Raw genomic sequence first — 18,905 nt, 5'->3', positions numbered from 1 at the left:
AACATATATCGACACTAGCAAGCCTATACTCGAATCGAGCATCTCGACAAGACAAATCCAACGAGCCCAAAATCACTCAATTTTGACATCGTTAAGACACTCAAATGTCCATTAATCGTCCGTCAAAATGGTTGATATTTTTGCATTAATTGCACATAAACACTATAAACAGACCTCCAGCCCTCACATAGAAAGAGAGCTGAAGTTGAGAGAGAGAGCGTGAGACCTTGAAGAGAAACTGCAGCTCAGCTCACTACCTACCGTCATTGACCATCGTCGACAGCTGACAACCACCGCCGACCTCAAATGACCACCGTAGACTGTCGTCAACCATCATTGAGCGTCGTCGACTGCGACCCCTGTCGACGATCACTGTCAACCGTCGTCGACTACCGTCGACCGTCGTCACTAGTAACATACTATTATATCAAGCATATTTTTAGAATAATTTTTAAATATTATTTATTTATCAATTAGTTCATATTGCATTCTTCTTTATTATTATTGATGCATGCTAGAAAATTCGCGGTGGTAGAGTAATAGAATATCGTCTTAGTGTTGCACGAAGATTCAGCGCATACTCAGATAAAAGTGAAATAACTAGTGATGACACCAGAAGTTTTTACGTAAAAAACTCGTAAAGGGAAAAAATCATTGGGTTTAACCCAGTTATAAGAATCCATTATGTATTGATGATTATAGCCAAGTTTTGTCCCACAAAAGGGACATGATTATCAGATTTTCAGATTACAACGTCTCCTGACGGTGTTCAATCGATAGTAATCGACGATGATCGACGGTGGATGACGATCAACGATGATTGACGGTGGTCAATGGTGGTCAGCGGTGGCCGACGGAGCTAGACGGTGATCGATGACGATCGATGGTGGTTGACGGATGTCAGCGGTGGTCGACGACAGTCGATGACGGTCGGCGGTACTTGACAATGACCGGTGGTGGTTCTAATGGACGGTGGCCGGTGGTGGTCGACAGAGATCGACGGTGGTCGCCGACGATTGGTGGTGGTCGACGATGACAAGTATGTTGTTGGACTTGAGCTCTTTCTCCAAGTCTCAAATTCTCTCTTAAACCTCTCCCCCCTCATGCAAAGGGTAGAGCTATATTTATAGTGTTTTGGGTGCAATTAATGCAAGAATATGAACCATTTTGATCCGATGGTTCAGAGAGTTTCCCTCGATCAGATGATGTTTGATGGACATTTGAGTACCTTAACGATTTCAGAATTGAGTAATATTGGGCTCGTTGGATTCGTCTTATCGAGATACTCGATTCGACTATGAACTCGCTAAATTCGACATCCGTTTGACCTTTAAAATGCCTCCGAAAATCCTCCAAGAATTGTTTAATAATTTGATCTGGGCTTGATTTTACTTGGATTAAACCAACTTTCATATCATTATGTCCGTCTCATCGAGCCGATCAGTTTGACTATATGTTTCCTAAAATCAGAGCTCTGGATGACTCTTAATCAAAGTTTGAATGTTTCTTCTTAAAAAAATTACCGCGAGATTCATGTCGGATGAAGAAAATTTGTTGGCGGCGTATCAATTATCTTTCTTAAAGAGTGTTAAAAAATAGTGATGTAGTTCTTTCGTACTGTGTTGTATTCATCATAACTCATAATATATGTATTCAATGTGAATGAATGTTATCAACACTGATGATCTTTATGAAGTTGTTCATCTTGATAATTCAAGGAAATGTCATCTTTCTGGTGTCTTTCCAGCTCTGCAAGCGAGTCTGTATTCCAATTTCAATGAGAAGAGCACAATCTTCCAAAATAGAGTTAGCAAAAGGAATAGCCTATCTATAATTCATAATCAAATCATAGACTTTAGTAGTAAGAGGGCAAGTAGACCAAGTAAGAACTTGATTGCCATGCAATGGTGTGCATTTTGTTCCCTTCCTTGTTATGGTGTAAGAAAGCATTAATGATAGAGAAATGTTTTTGCCTTAATCATTTATGAATATTGAAAAAAGTTGTTGAAATCAAAGGCTAAGCAAGGAAGTCAAATTCAGTTATTTACTTATATGGAAGGACAATTTGGTCTTTTGCCTCGTCAAAAAATTCCTAAAATGTATTTTGAATTAAAATTTTAAGAAAATTTTTGCCATTTACTTATTATAATTTATTGCTTACAAATAAGAATAAATATTTTGATCAATACCAAGATTTTCAAGTTGTTCAAAATCATTGACTTTTATCTTTGACTACAGTGCCAAAATAGTTCACGGACTATTTATATGGGCTCAATTTAGTCCCAGAGTTTATAAAAATGTCAAAATTCTTCGCATACTTGTTAATTGTGATCATTAGAGCTCAATTTTATGATAATTGAGACTTATTTTGACATTTCTATAAACCCTAAGACTAAAAAGATTTCACTTAAAAAAAGACATTTAAATACATAGCACACAATTCTTATGTGTTTAATACCTCCCACCTAAATAAAATAATTGTTCTTAAGCAAACTTGTGTTTAAATAAAATAATTGTAACCACGTGCTAGATAAGGGGTGGCTGACGACGGCTGACAGAGGCGGCCGGCGAGCTGCTGTCAATAATAAGTAGCTAGAAAGACTGAAAATTATTATTAGGTCTTCAGTCCAGAACAACATTAAAATTAGTTATCGTTGAATTTTCTTTACAATGTTATATTACAATCATATTTAATACACGAGTAAAGTGTCAAAATAATCACCGACTATTTATATAAGATTATTTTAGCCTCAGAACTTGTAGAAGCTTCAAAATAATTATCAAATATTTTAAAATTGAGGTCTAATAATTTTATGTCCAAATTAATTTATAGTCGAGATTAGTCGGGAACTCTTTTGACACTTCCTATTTGTATAATGTAAAATACATCAATTAAAAAAAAAATGTAATGTTTAATAATATATTATAATAAGAAATAAATTTAATTATTATTTAAAATTAGATTCCTTTTTAAGAAGGAAAGTGAGAGATAAGAGTCCAAATCCTCACGTGACAATCCTGTCCGTACATCTGAGGCACACTGCCAAATAAATAATAAATGCCTCCAAATGGTTAGGTCAACACCTTGTAAGAAAATTAAATTAAATAAAATAAAATAATTAGGCAATAATAATTGAGGGTTTCAAATATATTGATAAATGGGTGAATTTTTAATTAAATTTATTTCCAATAAAAAATTAATTTTATTAAATTTGAGCAAACTTATATGAAATATTTTTTATGTATTTAATTTATCTTAAGATAAATATATTATACATTTTAATTAATTTATAAATAAATTAAGTCAAATATTATTTTTAAGATTTAGCTAATTTCCATTTATCAAATTTATTTTTGATTAGTATAATTTATATGTGCTAAATCAAAATTTGAACATCTTTATTTTAAAATAAATTATTGTAAAAAAATTAAATGAATTAAATATAAATGTGATTGCACAAGTGGCCACAAGTAGATCTTTGGATTCCTTCTATCTTAACCTTTGCACATGTAATTTGCCTTGTGCATTTCCAAGAATAAAAAAATTTATTTTTTTAATATATATTTTATTTTTAATATTAACTTTAAAAATATAAGATACTTGTAACATTTATTTGCATTTACATACTTATCACACAAACTTTTTGTATTTTTATGGAGTAAAGTGCAAAAATAGTCCCAAAGTCTATAAGAATATAAAATTTATCCTCAAACTCTTTAAATTGGGGCTGAAATAAACTTTTATGAGTACTGTTTTAGCCCATATTATAAAGAATGGAGACTAAGGGTATGTTGCAGCTTATTGAATAATCTACTGATAAGTCAGGTGCGGTGACCATTGAAATTTTTTTATTTTTTTTTTTGAAAAGTCAGACCGCTGCCAGAAAGCTGTCACCGCACCTAGAAAGATGCGGTTTCAAAATGCATAACCTGCAAAAACGCAGTTTACCCTAACAGATCAGGTGCGTTTTCAAAACGTCGCCGCACCAAATTAGTTGCCCCAAACGAGCCCTAAATTACACTTTTATATATTCCGAGACTAAAATAATCATCTGCAAAAAATTAAAGGACTATTTTGACATATTCCTTCCTTTTCATACTCTGGTAAGTGATATATATGTAAAAATTAAAATTTTGGTCACGTAAAAAAATATATATTGAGCGTTGAATTTATAAATAATAATATTTTGAGTGTTTTTTATGTAATTATTACAATTATTATTATTATTTACTTCAAAGGAACTTCAAATGCTTTTAAAGAAAACATAAATGTAGTTAAAAGTCACTCATTCAATTACTATATGCATTGCCACAAGCTAGGTAATTATATGATGGGATGGATTCTCACCTCACCTAAAATATAAGTTTTTATATTTATACCACTTGATTAATGTTTGAAAAAGGTATATTTCATATTTAAAAATTAAGAATATTTTTACATTTATAACCCCTAAACTTCACTTTTATATCTATGCAATTTTCACCATACAATAAAAAGTTTATTTCACATTTTAAAAATCACGCACACACACGCACACACACGCACGCACGCGCACGCACACACACGCACGCACACGCACGCACGCACACCCACACACACACACACACACACACACATTGTGTACATGAAATGCCATTAAATCTTATCGCGTCATTAGACGCACGATATCGTGCGATTCATGCTGTTATTCGTTCGTATCAGAACGACAGTTGTAATATTTTCTAGAACAAGAGAAAAAAATGATTTTAATTAAAAAAAATATATATTATTTTTGATATTAAAGTAAAAGATTTTTTATTTTTTAATTATTTTTTTAATAGAAAGATGGCTAGATGGGCTACGCCTCGTCCTTGAAAAGGAAGCAACCGATATGGGGAAGAGAGAGGGAGATGGATTTCTTCTCTCGTCCTTATTCTTCTTATATCTCATTCCTTCACTTGTGAAAGACTGCTCAGAGCAGCAGACTTCCCAATAAAATATCAAAAAGTTCACGTTGCAGTCAGGAAGGAAGAAGACAACTACAGCAAGCAAATATGGCGGTGATATCCATGCATGAACACATCTGACGTGATATATATATATATATATATATCATTACTTTCTTTATACTTTATAATTATTCAGGAAATTTACATAGGTACCACAAAATTCTCTTATATTTATATAAACATTTTGATTGATGTTTTAGGGTCTATTTGGTTCAACTTGTGTGTTTCAGGATAAACAGTTTATCTAGAAATGCGGCTTGCGGGTCGACGGCAAGGGTTGACCCTGCGGTCTGCGTTTAGCGTAAAAAACTCAAATGCGACAAACAACGTTTTAAAAAATGCGCAAACCAAACGGTTATGCGGCATTTTCAAAAACGCTACCGCACTTATAAGCTGCCCCAAATGGGCCCTTAATCTTATACCATGAAAAAGATGTACTTTTTTTTGGGGGGTAAAATTATGTTTTATCAAAGCTGCAACTTAAACCTAAGCTAGAAGTTAAAAATTAGTGATTATTGTTATTTTAGCATATTTACATACATGCACATTCAACAATTCTTATGTATTTACATATCTAACAACTAAATATTTATATTTACATATCACTAAAAATTTAACATTGTATCAACAATACTACCATCAATACTACTATCAGTATATTTTTTTTTCTTTAGTCTATCGAATCAAAACACGTTGACTGACTAATCGCCGCCGTACCCAAAATTCAAATCGTGATCTAAAGTTAGTATTAAATCAACACATTAATTGTTGTAAGGTGGTTTATAAAATCGCTCTTTCTTTCAGACAATTGAGGGCTATTCTCATAATTACTCTCTCATTTCTATAATTGTAGAAGAAGACCCGCTATAAATAGAAGATTTGAGGATGAATAAAAAGATCCTAATATGAGGATTTCCGCCTGACCTAACTACTAAGAATTTTCTAGAACTTTTTTCTCTCTTTCTCCTTCCTTTCGCTTCTCTAACTCTCGAGGCTTAATCTTCTGAAAAGTAGGGGTGTAAACGGCCGAACACGAGTGAGTCATGCTCAGCTCGTGTTCAACTCGTTTATATTTCGAGCTCAAAAATTATATTCATGTTCGACTCGTTTGCTTAACGAGCCTCACGAACAAAGAGTCCTTTTAAAAACCCTAATAATGTAGCCATAAGACAAAAAATGTTTGAGCAAGATTTAAAAATTATTATTTATATTAAAACATTTTTTAAATCTAATTTAATATTTTTTATTCTATTTTCTTAATCAATATTTTAATTGATTATAACTCTTTGTAGCCTTGTAGTCAATTAGATTTTTTTAAAATACTACTTAATATATATATGTATATATATATATATACTTGATGAGTAGTATTTCGAGTCAAAACGAGCCGAACACGAACAAACACATCTTAGTTCATGTTCGGCTCTTTAAGATCGTTAACTTATCGAAAAAAATTAACGAGCCGAGCACGAGCTATTTGCGAACAATAAGCCGTTTTGACAGCCCTACTGAAAAGAGATGTATGGATTCAACATACTTTCTCTCGCCCAGCTTTAACTATCGGGGTGTGTTGACGGAAAATAATTTATGATTCAAGAGCTACTATCAATTATAATTTAACTAAGAGGGTACTTTTAATGAACCATTATTTAATAATCAATTAAAATATTAAATAAAAATAAATTTATTTTAATTGTATTTCCACCAATAATTATTTATAATCTATAAAATTAATTAACAGCAAGAATTTTTTTTGTTAAAATTAAAATATAAATAGTATTAATTAAATGGCGGATTTATTCAAACAACTTCAAGCGATCCTAATTTACACATCTAACGCCTTAAACTTTATAATTTACATAAACTCCACCACCTTCCTTATCTCCGCGAGCCTCCCGCCGACAGCGCCGATTGGAGCTTGCTGGAGGCCATCGATCGACGGGATGGCAGTGTCCGAAGGAGAGGAGGGTTCCTGAGACGAAGGTGTCCAAAAGCTCCTTTGTTCACCTCCTTCCTCTCCTACTGGAAACCCTCGAGGGTGCAGGCGAAGCGAGAAGTGTCGACGGGAGCTGGCGGGAGAAGGACTCAACGACGCTGGTATTCTTTCCCCTTTCTTCCCCTTCGCGCGTTTCTTTCCTTTAACAAGCCGTCGAGTACACAAATTTAGTCCACACGAGATTGATGGCGAAGTGAACTCTTTTGGAATTTAAAATTACATGGGATGTATTTTTTTTCCATACTAACCTTTTCGATAAATTTAACCTAAATCCTCCCTAAATGCTTGTTAAACACTGCGGCTAAATAGTCTCTAAAAGAGGAGTGGAATGCGGCGATTGGATTTTGTTCCGACAGGAAAGGGTATAAATTGATTCATGGGTTCTTTTGCAGGATCACTTAACGCCTAATGTCTTAACATTTTACCATACATTAGTTATTTTTCAAACCAAACATCCACCAAAAAATATGAATCTCTCCATCCTCTCATGGGGATTCTTTCAAAACTAACAATGAGTGACAATGCGAGTGTTTTGGCAATAGTAATAAGGAAGTATTTCTTGGTTTTTGGATGACTCCAGGTGTGGGAGATCTCATTTGTTACTATTGAGGTATTTAGTATGGTTGCTCTCACCATAAACAGTCATTGGGGATAGAATGCTAGTCATGGGATTGTCGACGCAGATCACTTCTAGAGGGGATTATCGGCTCACTTGCCTTTGGGTAAAGGGGTTGAAGCAACTTAGATTGGGTCAAGCCCAAATTGGTCCTACCTGTTTAGCTTAATTTTTTAGTTTGAGCAAAACTTCGATTTAAAATTAGAACAATTAGTTTTTCATCTCATCTTTTTGTGTTTAATTTGGCTGATAGTTTCTATTTTATCTCATATAATTTATCATCACTTAAACATTTTAAAACTAAACTTCTTGACCCAGGCCGTTTCATGGCTGACAACCAGTAAGCTTGTAAGTTTTCTGTGAAGTCATATAATTGAAGCCATGCTCTCGTTATTACCAGATACTTGGCATGATAGTGCAAACTCATAAGATTATGGGTCTGGCAAGCTTGCTAATGCTATTGCTATTTTCATATTTTTGAAATCGTACGTTATACTTTATCAAAACCAATTGATTATTATTTCTCAATGGAATCATGGGAGAGAAGCACTAAAGACCATTTTATTTTCTCTTCTTCTCCTCATCTTACCCCTTTCCATAAAAATAATAGTAAATTCATTCATTTGTTTTTTTTGACATATAAATTGGGGATTTGTGATATGCTGACACTTCTCTTTATTCTATGCAGATATTCAGCTTTGAGACGAGTGGTCAAAATGACAAAAGCAGCAGCCACACTAATTTCAGTATGTACTCTTTTTTTTTCATTTATGAAGTCTTTTTTTGGATCTAGTCAGATACCATTGCTTGGGCAATCAGGGTATCTTTTTGCCTCTTTTTTTAAATATTATTGTTTTTTCCTTATATATATTTTAATTTGGGAGGTTGGTTATGCCCCATTTGGTTGCTTGAACATAGGAAACATGTTTTGAGAAAAGATACAATTTGCTTGTTTTATCTTTATTAGATTGTAGTTAGAAACCAATATAGGCTTTATGTTCCATAAATTCTCTTAATATTTCTCTCAAATATCATGATTTTGATTTTACTCTCAAAATGAGTTGAAAGAAAGTCATTATTTTTTAAAACATATTATCTTTATAAGCAACCAAATGAGCACTTAGTTGAATTTTGTTAGGATAACAAGAAATGAGTCTCATGAATTTATTCCCCAAATCATTTGTGGAAGATGATAAAACTGGGAAGACATAATTGAGGCCAAGCCTATGTTCTTTCTCCAAGTATTTCTATGTTATATATTCAAATGAGCAAGTTTGGTTATGCTACAAGATAGAAAACATTTGATGTTACTATTCTTTTTTGATGTTATATATTTTTTAATTTTTTACTGCACCCTTGATAACAATGAAAGTTGAGCTTGACTCTCTTGGAACCAATAAACCTAGGTCAAGAGAATGTTGATAACCTTAAACTGAATGCAAGTATGGATATTGATCTCATCTAACCTTGGTTAGCAGTAAGCTCTAAGCTGCTTGATTCAAGGTTGATCTGATTTAAGTCTAGGATGTGGTTGACTCTATTCAGTCACAATTTTTTTCTTAGAACGGAAATTTTTATTGAGCTTTTAAAATGATCTATTTTTAATAATTTACAAACAAGAAATTAAATTTCATTTTCATTCTTACATAGGCATGCATCCATACACGATTTATTACTTTTATTGATGCATAAATGCAAAGTACTTGTATTCTTGTATCTGCATAGACATTTATACATATACATATTTTACTCTAATATTATATTAGCTTGATCTGAATTGAGCTTGGTTGCCTACTGTCCTTGTTAATTTTATTACAAGCTACAAAACAATACAAATTTCAAACAAATTTAATCTTCGAGCTTCGTTCTTAGTCATGAATACATGCTATTTTAAATGATCACTTTGTAGCATTAAGTATCTTGTTGAAACCAAAGAGCTCATGATATGCTTTTTTTGTATTTGTAACTTTTTCATACTTTTTTAGATTCAGAATTTACTATTATTTATGTAGATGCTTTTGATATTGAAAGTTATTTTGAGATGTTTCTTTTAATGTATATGCCTTCTTGAACATGCAGAGGTTTGAAACACCATTGTTTTTGAAATTGGTGCTGGGGCTATTCTGGTGGATGATCCATCTATTTTTGAGTATCCATCAATTAGTTTCTCATTTACTGCAAGTTATAGAATCTTACATTATCTCAATTGGATTACTAGAAAGTTATCGGCATTTCCAGCTTGATAAGCTTAGGTGCCTGGCAGTTGTGGTAGATAGTAAAGAAGCTAGAAACACTCAAAAGATCAAAAAGTTGTTGAGATGGTTGTCAGATACTGGATTGAATTATGTAATACTATACGACATGGAAGGTAAACACTGTTATCCTTTAAGGTAATCTACTAACCAACAATTTGCATCTTTTTTTATGAACATGTTTTTTTGTTTGTCTAATAAAATCTTTATCATTTTATTGAACAGGGGTGCTAAAGAAATCTCTGGATGGAGATTTAAGCGAGTTTACAAGTGTAAGTAGTAGTACATTCTTTATGAGCCTTTTACTTTGTAATATGACAACACTCATATTTAGAAGCAACCTTTTTTTTTTTTTTTTATTAACATATAAACCACTAGTCATTTTTTTTTTGATTTATCACTCTAACTAAGAATTCTAAATGCTGTATTAAGGTTCATTATTTTCATCCTTATTATTAGACTTATATTAGCAATTTATGGTCAGCTTCTTAATCCTCATTTTCTATTTGTTTATGTTAGGTGCCGTATGAGGTGCTATATCTCTTCATAAAAAATATTTTGGCAATATTTTTAATTTTATTCATATTATATTTATTCTACCCCTTTTTTTGCACTAATTCCTCTACAATAATTTTATCTACTGACTTAAGAGGTGTATTTTTTATCTCGAACTATATATAATTATTCTAAGTCTATTTTCCACTATTTAATCTTTATAGAAATTACATCATTGCTACGACCATGTCTTAATATAAGCATTCCTCATTCTATTATTTCTAATTTTTCCATGCATTTATTTCATTATCTTTTTATTGCACAAAACTTAGTTTCATATAACATAGATTAAATTATCAAAATGGTCTCTAAACTTATTAGATGTGTTTAAGTCTCAGATTTTTAAAGTTGTTTAATTTAATTCCTCAATTCATAAAAAAACAAATCAATTTGGTCCTACCTTATTTTTAAAATTTTTTTGGGTGGAAGTTGGTGGAGGGAAGTTTTTCATTATGGTATTGGACATTTTAAAGTAAATATCATTTTTAAATATCATCTTAAATTAAGGATATTTACTTGAAAAAGTTTATAACTCCCTCACGAAAGTTTGATTCAGTATTTTCCATTGAAAGAAATGTTAAAGTTGACTATAGTGTTAAATTTATTTAGTTTTAGTGAGCTAAGAAAACGAGCCGTTTGGGACGATTGCAGTATTTTTGTAAAGATGGTTATAAAACTGTGGTTGAAAAATAGATGGTGGGTATTGTAAATATTTTTTTTACCGAAAGTTATATTTAACAAATTTGTTACAACCATCATACTTTCATAGATAGAGTTGCAAGAAAATAGCTTGTTGTCACCTAAATTTTTAGAAAACACAAGAATACAATTTCCCAAACAGAGCTATAGTGACTGTCTGAAACACAACGCAGTCAGATGGTTGTCCCAAACAAACACTAAATTGAACATTTGGAAAGTCTAGGCTAAAAAGATTCACATAGAAGTTCTAGGAATCATTTAGTCATATCACATAGCTATTTTGATTATTGTTTATAGAAGTTATCTTTTTGGTTTGAGTCATTATAGTTTTATTTTTTCCATCTTGAAGATAATATGTCTTTTTGGGAGGGAAGTATTATTGTGTTGATGCCTAAGGGTTGTTTAGTCTTTTATTAGTTACTATTATGGGATATAAATATGGCTTATTATGCTTCGGGTTGGGGTATGCATGATATTGTGGTTTTGAGTATTAGGTTTAGGTTTGAGAGAAATTGTCTACCTCTTAAATTGTAGGTGTTTGTCTTTATGTATTTGGATTGTGTTATTTTGTTCTTATGAAATAAAATATTTGCTTGTCTTAATTTCTGTGGAAAATCGTTTCTGATTCGTATCAGGTTCTTTTGTAATTATCATATGCTTCTACAATTTGTTCAACATGGTTTTTGTGTAATTTTTAACAAGATTTGCTATCCAAATTAATGAATATCACGCACACAATTTTTCTAATCTCGTACACCATCTTATTTTAACCTCATTATGCTTAGAGAATGGAGTTTGTAAAGTGACAATCAACTTTGATTATCTTAACCTCTATTTAATGCATGCACATGAGTGCTTAAATACAAAAAAAAGTGGAGACCTTTTTTAATGTGGAAAATTTGAAAAGGACATTTCTCATCTCTGCTTCAGTCAACACCCCTCAATGTTACTTCTAGTCTATCCTGCTTCAAAAAGCTATTTTTAATCATTAGGACCACATCTTTCACTTGAAAGGAAAACTATTTACATTCTTTCCCTTTACTAATCAAAACACATTAGTAAGAGCTAGCATGTCAAAAGCAAAAATGAATAAAAATAAAAGAAAATACATTCTTCATCACCGAATGTTCCTTCAAGAAAAATAATGGTCCATGCCACGTTGGCATTCTCCCCTCTTCTTGGTGACCCTTCAAATGCTCCCAAAGGGAGAACGCTCTCTTAAATGTTTTATGTATCGCTAACATGAGCTTGATGTCATCTAGCAATCTTGTCACAACCTCATGATGCTCACATTAACAATGCCTCTAGAACCACATAAGTAAGTGTCACCACAGTGAAGATCTCTCCAATTGTTTGACCTTCACCTTACTTCCAGGAAGGCTTTTCGGATATTTTGGCCACAATTTTGTTTCATTGAATGAATATTCTTCTTGCGAACAATGTAGTATCGTTTTATACAACTTGTTGAAACATTCATTTATCATCTTATTAAGATTCATCTTCTCATCTAATACCTCTCAGCTTACACCATCAACTTTTCTCTAATGACAGGACACCCTTCTAGAGATATTCCAACTTCTTTCTATGCTTCACAAAAATCGGGAATCAAGAAGGGCCGGAAATTCATGCCTCCATATACTTTACTACCAGCTGCGCATATTTTTTGAAATGTTGTAGCCCTTGAAATTTGTGAGCTAGCACCTCCATAGTTTGCTTTAACTACATGATTATTCTTTTTAGCTTGGTCATATTCTTGGATGGGGAATGGATCCTTTTCATGTCTAGATTGTTGAGACTGAAATATCATCTATGCAGCACAAGGATCTTCAATCTCTTTCTTTTTGTCCCCTTCTTCACCTCCTTTGCTACCTATCTCTTTCCTCACTAGATCTGATCGTGGCTTCCTCTTTTGCATACTATTCAAGCTTACTTCACAATCTTTTTGTATAATAGGGCCTTCTCATTAGATATCTCATCATGTGTCTTCTTGTGAAGGCGCTCATAATCCTTTGTTTAATGTAGTTTATGCCTTGAAACTTTTCTCCCCTAGATATATTTTCCCTTAATAAATCAACTATCTTTACTACTTCATTAATGGAACCCTATTTTCTGTCTCGTTCGTGAACTGGGCCCTAGTAGTTTGTTATGCCAAGTTTGGCTCCAAAACATGCTCATTTATAGGAGTTTATTCTGTAGGCCATTAAGGAGCCACTTTTTGAAACTCCAGAGGTTATCTCTAGAACTTGTTTTGTCTTGTGGATAATTTAGGCCCATCCATGGGAGAACTCTTTCTCAATGATGATTTTGGTTTATTTGTAAGGCCATTAATGAGTGACCTCTTCAAATCTCTATTGCCTGTCTCTAGAAGCTTATTTGTCTAGTGGTTAATTTGGGCCCATGTGTGAGGTCAATAGAGGAGGAAGCCAATTTCATGAATGAAGTGGATTATAAGTTTCCTCAAGTACAATGAAGTACAACTCTTAAAAATAAAGATTCCTTTTGCTGTCACTATTAGAGTTTCAACAAGGACTCCAAAATTAGTGTGCTCATGCTAGAGCATTTGTAGTATGGGCAACCTCTTAGAAAGTTTCACAAAGGGACAAAATCTTGAAACATGTTAAGCTAATGCAAATAATATCTAGATGAATAAGAATTTGGATTGTCTAAGTATTTAACTTAAGACTCGTTTGGGGCAGCTTGTTTTCGCGGGCATCGACATTTTGACAACGCCGCCATGCCGTTTGGTAACAGCTTCTCACCTGCGTTTTTAAATCTGCCATTTCCGATTATTAAATAAACTACCCGGCTGCCCTCCTTGCTTGCCTTCACTGTCCGCATTCGTTCGTGTGACTTTACCCGGCTGCCCTCCTTGCTTGCCTCCGCTCCCGTGTCCTTCCATTTCGTTTTCCTCCTGCTTTACGGAGCTCGGCTGCCGCTAATTTTTCATGGCTTCCTCTCCACTACCGGGATTTGGAGTTGTCGTCCGGGGACCCTAGCTTTTGCGGCTTCCAAACATTTTGAGTTTCTCTAAAAGCTATGTTCTGCAACTCCAGGTTCTTCCTCTCTTCGGTTTTCTACTTCTCAGCTTTCCAGGTTTCTCTTCTCCTGCTGACTGCTTTGCTCGTTTTCTCTTAAAGCTTTCTTTCTTCCCTTTGTCATTGCTGCATTTGCTTGCCTCGGTTTATAGATTCATTTTCTCTTCTCCACCTGTCTGCTTTGCTTGAAACATTTATGGATTCTATTTCCACCATATTTTTGTCATTGCTACATTTGCTTGCCTCGACTTTTCTCGTTTTGGAATTTGCATGATAGTGGCGATGAAGTATATATTCAAGTAAATGTTTTGGCAGCGTGTTTTATTATTTGTCAGATTTTTACAAAAAAATAAATGCTCTTTTGACTAATAAATGACTGATCTTTACTTTGATTCGATGAACGTTTCATGGAATTCGATTTGCAAGTTGTGCTTTGAAAACATGAATCTCATTCGAGATGAATAACCGAGGAAAGCTGGTTTAAATTGGGCGAAAATAGCAGAAGCAGCCCTATGCATTTGATACGAAGGTGTAATGACAACTTAATTTTTCATGTCGTAATGACCCCCAACTTCGATCTGTTTTGTTCTCACCCCCTAACAGAGGAAAAAATTGTTCAACTGGTACACTTCCATCCTAGGGTTTGACATCACTTTGAACAAGCTGAAGTGAAATTGTCCCATGGGTTAATTTGCAGAATGCCCCTTTGATGTTTAAAGCTATGGTTATTTAATTAGAATTGAACATATGAATCACACAAGGAATTTATGTCATTGTCGAAACATAGATAAGAAAATTCACATAAATTTTTTAAAATTTATTTGCCTGACAAATTTACTATGGAAGTAATTTTTTTGGGCAAAGTAATTAATTTTTGACATATAGAGAGGATAGCTATAAGTATTTTTTGTTTGTTTTGCCATAGATGGGAATATGGATGACACTTTCTAGCCTTCAAATGTGTGATTAAAATGAATTTATACCTCAAGAGTACTATGAAGTAAAAATATTGCATTTGTTTTGCCATGCTCTTCTTCACTATTTCCTTCTTGCACTCTTGCACTTTTTTTCTTGGTCTATTTCTCAATCGTGTTGCAAAACAGTTGTTTTCCAAAAACAACTGTAAATCAATTGTTTTCCAAACGCACAAACCAAACAGCTAGCCAACTTACATAGATCGGGGACAAAATGATCATTTACAAATGGTCATTTATCCAGAAACAGCTGCAAATCAGTTGTTTTCCAAAGCACAAACCAAACAGCTAGCTAGCTTATCCGGATTAGCAAGCTTATCCGGATCAGCTGCTGATCAACAGCTTATCAGGATAAGTTGTTTCTCTGGATAAGCTGGATAAGTTGCAGCTACCCTAAACAACCCTTAATAACAATCTTCTTATCAACAATTTTATTAACTTCAATAATTTTATATTTTATCACTTCATCCATCAATATCATTTTCTCATTTCTTTTGTTGATCTTTGCCTATACCCTTCTCTTACGTCATTTCATCCAATATCTATTCTTCTTATGATCATTATATTCACTTATTATTTTCCTTTATTCAAATCACCCATATTTTTAATCACAGAGCAAATATTATATTTATAACTATTTAATACTTGCCCAACTTTCATCACAGTCGGGTTAAGTTGTGACACTTCAGATGCTAGTGACTAGTCATTCCTTGCTATTTTTTACCACAATTGGGCTAAATTGTATCTCATCACTTTCATTTGTCACTATAAGTAGCATTCTTCTAAAGCACAATAGATCAATTTTCTTAATACTAGTTTTAATGTTCTTAATAGTGTTAATGTTGTCATTTGTATGTAAAAATAGTTTTTTTTTTCTTTATGAATTTGATAAGAATAGCTTATATAGAGATGGTGGAATTTGAATGTTAACTCGTCAAAAAACCAGGATGTTAGCATTGAGACGAGCTCATGGTCATTCTAAGTTTTGGTGTTGTTTTAGTTTTCTTCTCAAGTTTTTTATATTCATTTAAAATTGAGACTCTCAGTATGATGCGAATGTTTGGGAATTCTAAGAAATTGCCTGTTTTGGGTTAAATCTAACCTTTGAGGCTTATAAAAATCAATCAACTGTTTAATAAAATTATTGTTTTCTCTCAACTTGTTTTTTTTGGTTGGATGCTTTTTTTTTAAGTGACGTGTAAGTCTTGATGGCAAATTTCTGTGGAAGCTTTTTGTAATATAATCAGGCCTAAATCTTTTACTTGATTGTTTGAGTGCCAAAGCACAAATATGTAGGAAGTACTCATTCCTAGAACTTTGGCAACAATTTTCAAGATTTTCATGAAAAAAGCTAGATTATACCCTCATGGCATTTGGCAAGTTAGGCACGTCAACAATAATAATGGGTGATAGTGTGCCTCACTTTCAAATCAAACAACTCAAACCCCAAAATGAGCAGCACTATAATTTATAACAATAACAATGTTGATTTGTTATAATTTTTTTGAAATTTTTGTTTTATATGATAAGTTAGTATGCTTAGCATGTATGATGTCTATGTGAAGGGCGGAACTTCAGTGCTGCATAAAGATAGAATGGTTATAGAACTTCTTTCTTTCAACGATAACGAAGGAATTGCCAAAGCAGCTAGCTTTTTATGCACCAAGTATCTGGAGGAACAACTTGCAAGCAGCAACAAAATGGATCCCAGTATTACAGAAACTGAAATGTTCGATGCTCTTAATGCTGTCGGTGAGCTTCCCTTGCTCATGCTCATCAAATTAGCAAATTTCTATTCGTCATAGTATTATGATATTTTGTAGCATTTCAATAGCTTTTTCATTTTGAAACATATTTTTACTCATTTGCCTCTTTCGATAGGTTGTGGTGGACCGGAGCCAAATCTCCTTCTCGTGTTTGGACCTGTAAGATGCCATTTAGGATTCCCTGCTTGGAGACTGCGCTACACTGAGATAGTGTGAGTAAGTTTATTATGGTTGCAGAAAGCTTGTTCCTTGTTCACTTTTACAAAATGCAGCATATATATATGGCCTTTTTGCATTGCAATTTTTGTTTTTTTCTCTTCTTGCGAGTTGTCAATTCTTGTTTCTATTTCTTTATATTTATAAATATAACTCCTTAATGTACAATTCTAACAGTTTTGAATTGAGCCTGGTATAATTTTATAGACCTTTCCAATACCATTTTGGATTATGTGTTTGAAGAATCTTAATAAAGTATTATCCAAGTATTCTTTCCACCTTTTTGGAAATATTGTCTCCTAGTGATGTCAAGCTTGCGGTATAGAAACGTCTTTACATGTTATGAACCATGAGCTTTTATGGTCTCATGATTAGCATTTATACACTTACAATGCTTCATTCATATTAATCTTATTTATAGAACTCTTACAATTTTGGCTAATTGTATCATTGTTTCTCTTCTCGTCAATACACCAAATTTTTTTGTTTCTTAATTGATTGATTGATTCAGAAGAAATGTGAATTATGTGTCATGTCGGTCATTTCAGTGTTGTTATCATTATACTAATTTCTTGGTTCATTTTTAGTCCCTTTATTTTACTTTATTTTAATTTTCATGGATAACATTATCAATTATGCAGGTTAGGATAAGTTTGATTATTTAGTCTTATCCTATAGGATATTGTATTAAAAATAAAGGTACATGAGCTGAGTAGCAGTTGATTTTGATTGTGGTTATTGGAAGAAATATTTGATGCTTTGCATATCTTTCTCTCTTTGTTGGTTTTGTTAAATTTCTTATTCTTCCCTCCACCTCTCTCCTCCTTCCTCAACTATTTCCACCATGCCTCAACATTTATTTGTATCAAAGCTCAACTTCATCCCAAAATTCATCTTCAACAATAAGAAAAGCTGATACTCTACACTTTGATAAAGATTGACATCTAAGCATCTATAAAGTTTTCATTGTGCTTATTTCTTTATCATTCATATCCCATCATCCACTATAATCAATGTTTTCTCTTCTCATGTCCCATTTTGGCTCATTGTTAACCCTGCCTTTTTTCTTCCCAAACCCATAGCCTAGCCTTCGTACATAACTATTCTAATATCCCAATCTCCTTTTTTTGGCTATTTATTTAAGCCACTTATCCATCCTTGTCTCTCTCTTCATTATTCGCTGCCTCCATTCTCTCTCCTTCACTTGAAATATGAACAATTCTCTCGTAGGCCCCTTGTATGTCATATTTTCTCTCGTTATTGTGTATTCTATTTATTCTACTATAAACCCCATTAAAATCGCCTTTGCCTTCCCCTTATTATTCTATCTCTATGTCATGTTCCTCTCTTAACCATTTCCTTCTCCCTCCTCACGTTACCCATTTCTATCTCAACCAACCATATAAGAGTCTCTTCAATCCTCTATCTTGCCATCTCTCTAAATATATATATGACTTACAAGTACTTCAGTGCCACATCTCTCTCTCCCTCTCTCTACTCTAACGTCCCTTCTCCGCTCCCGTTTTACCTAACCAACTCTTCTTTCTTCATAAGGACACCATCACTCTCTTATAAAAAATAACTTTTCTCCTGTTACCTAACCAACCCCTCATCTTTTTATGCAAATGTAAACATTGGATGCTAAAGCCTGAACCTAAATCCACATCATAGCAATGAATAAGGAGGAAAAAAATTAATAGAAACATAAGATAAATGTTTATAAATCTTCTCCATCCACCAATGAGAGGTCTCTTGTTCAAAATAAAATATTTCATAAATTATGCAATTTGCCGCACTATTTCGGGCA

General features: G+C 33.1%; 1 protein-coding gene across 4 annotated transcripts in view; it reads left to right on the top strand.

Moving 5' to 3' along the window:
* The first annotated feature begins 7,028 nt into the window (after positions 1-7,028).
* The window catches only part of LOC110020652 (dehydrodolichyl diphosphate synthase complex subunit NUS1), a 22,108-nt gene continuing 10,231 nt past the window's right edge, over positions 7,029-18,905 (top strand). The window contains exons 1-6 of one of the 4 annotated variants that reach the window (XM_020718825.1): positions 7,029-7,086; positions 8,290-8,347; positions 9,681-9,969; positions 10,079-10,125; positions 16,682-16,868; positions 16,998-17,094. In XM_020718825.1, the coding sequence (XP_020574484.1) occupies positions 8,318-8,347; positions 9,681-9,969; positions 10,079-10,125; positions 16,682-16,868; positions 16,998-17,094 (650 nt within the window). In that variant the 5' untranslated portion in view covers positions 7,029-7,086; positions 8,290-8,317. Of the gene's footprint in view, positions 7,087-8,289; positions 8,348-9,674; positions 9,992-10,078; positions 10,126-16,681; positions 16,869-16,997; positions 17,099-18,905 lie in introns of those variants that run through there. The other 3 variants (XM_020718824.1, XM_020718828.1, XM_020718826.1) reach the window with 3 other exon arrangements.

This window comes from Phalaenopsis equestris, unplaced genomic scaffold (assembly GCF_001263595.1).
Source record: "Phalaenopsis equestris unplaced genomic scaffold, ASM126359v1 Scaffold000107, whole genome shotgun sequence".
Taxonomy (NCBI): Eukaryota; Viridiplantae; Streptophyta; class Magnoliopsida; order Asparagales; family Orchidaceae; genus Phalaenopsis; species Phalaenopsis equestris.
This window is presented reverse-complemented; position numbering and strand designations above follow the sequence as displayed.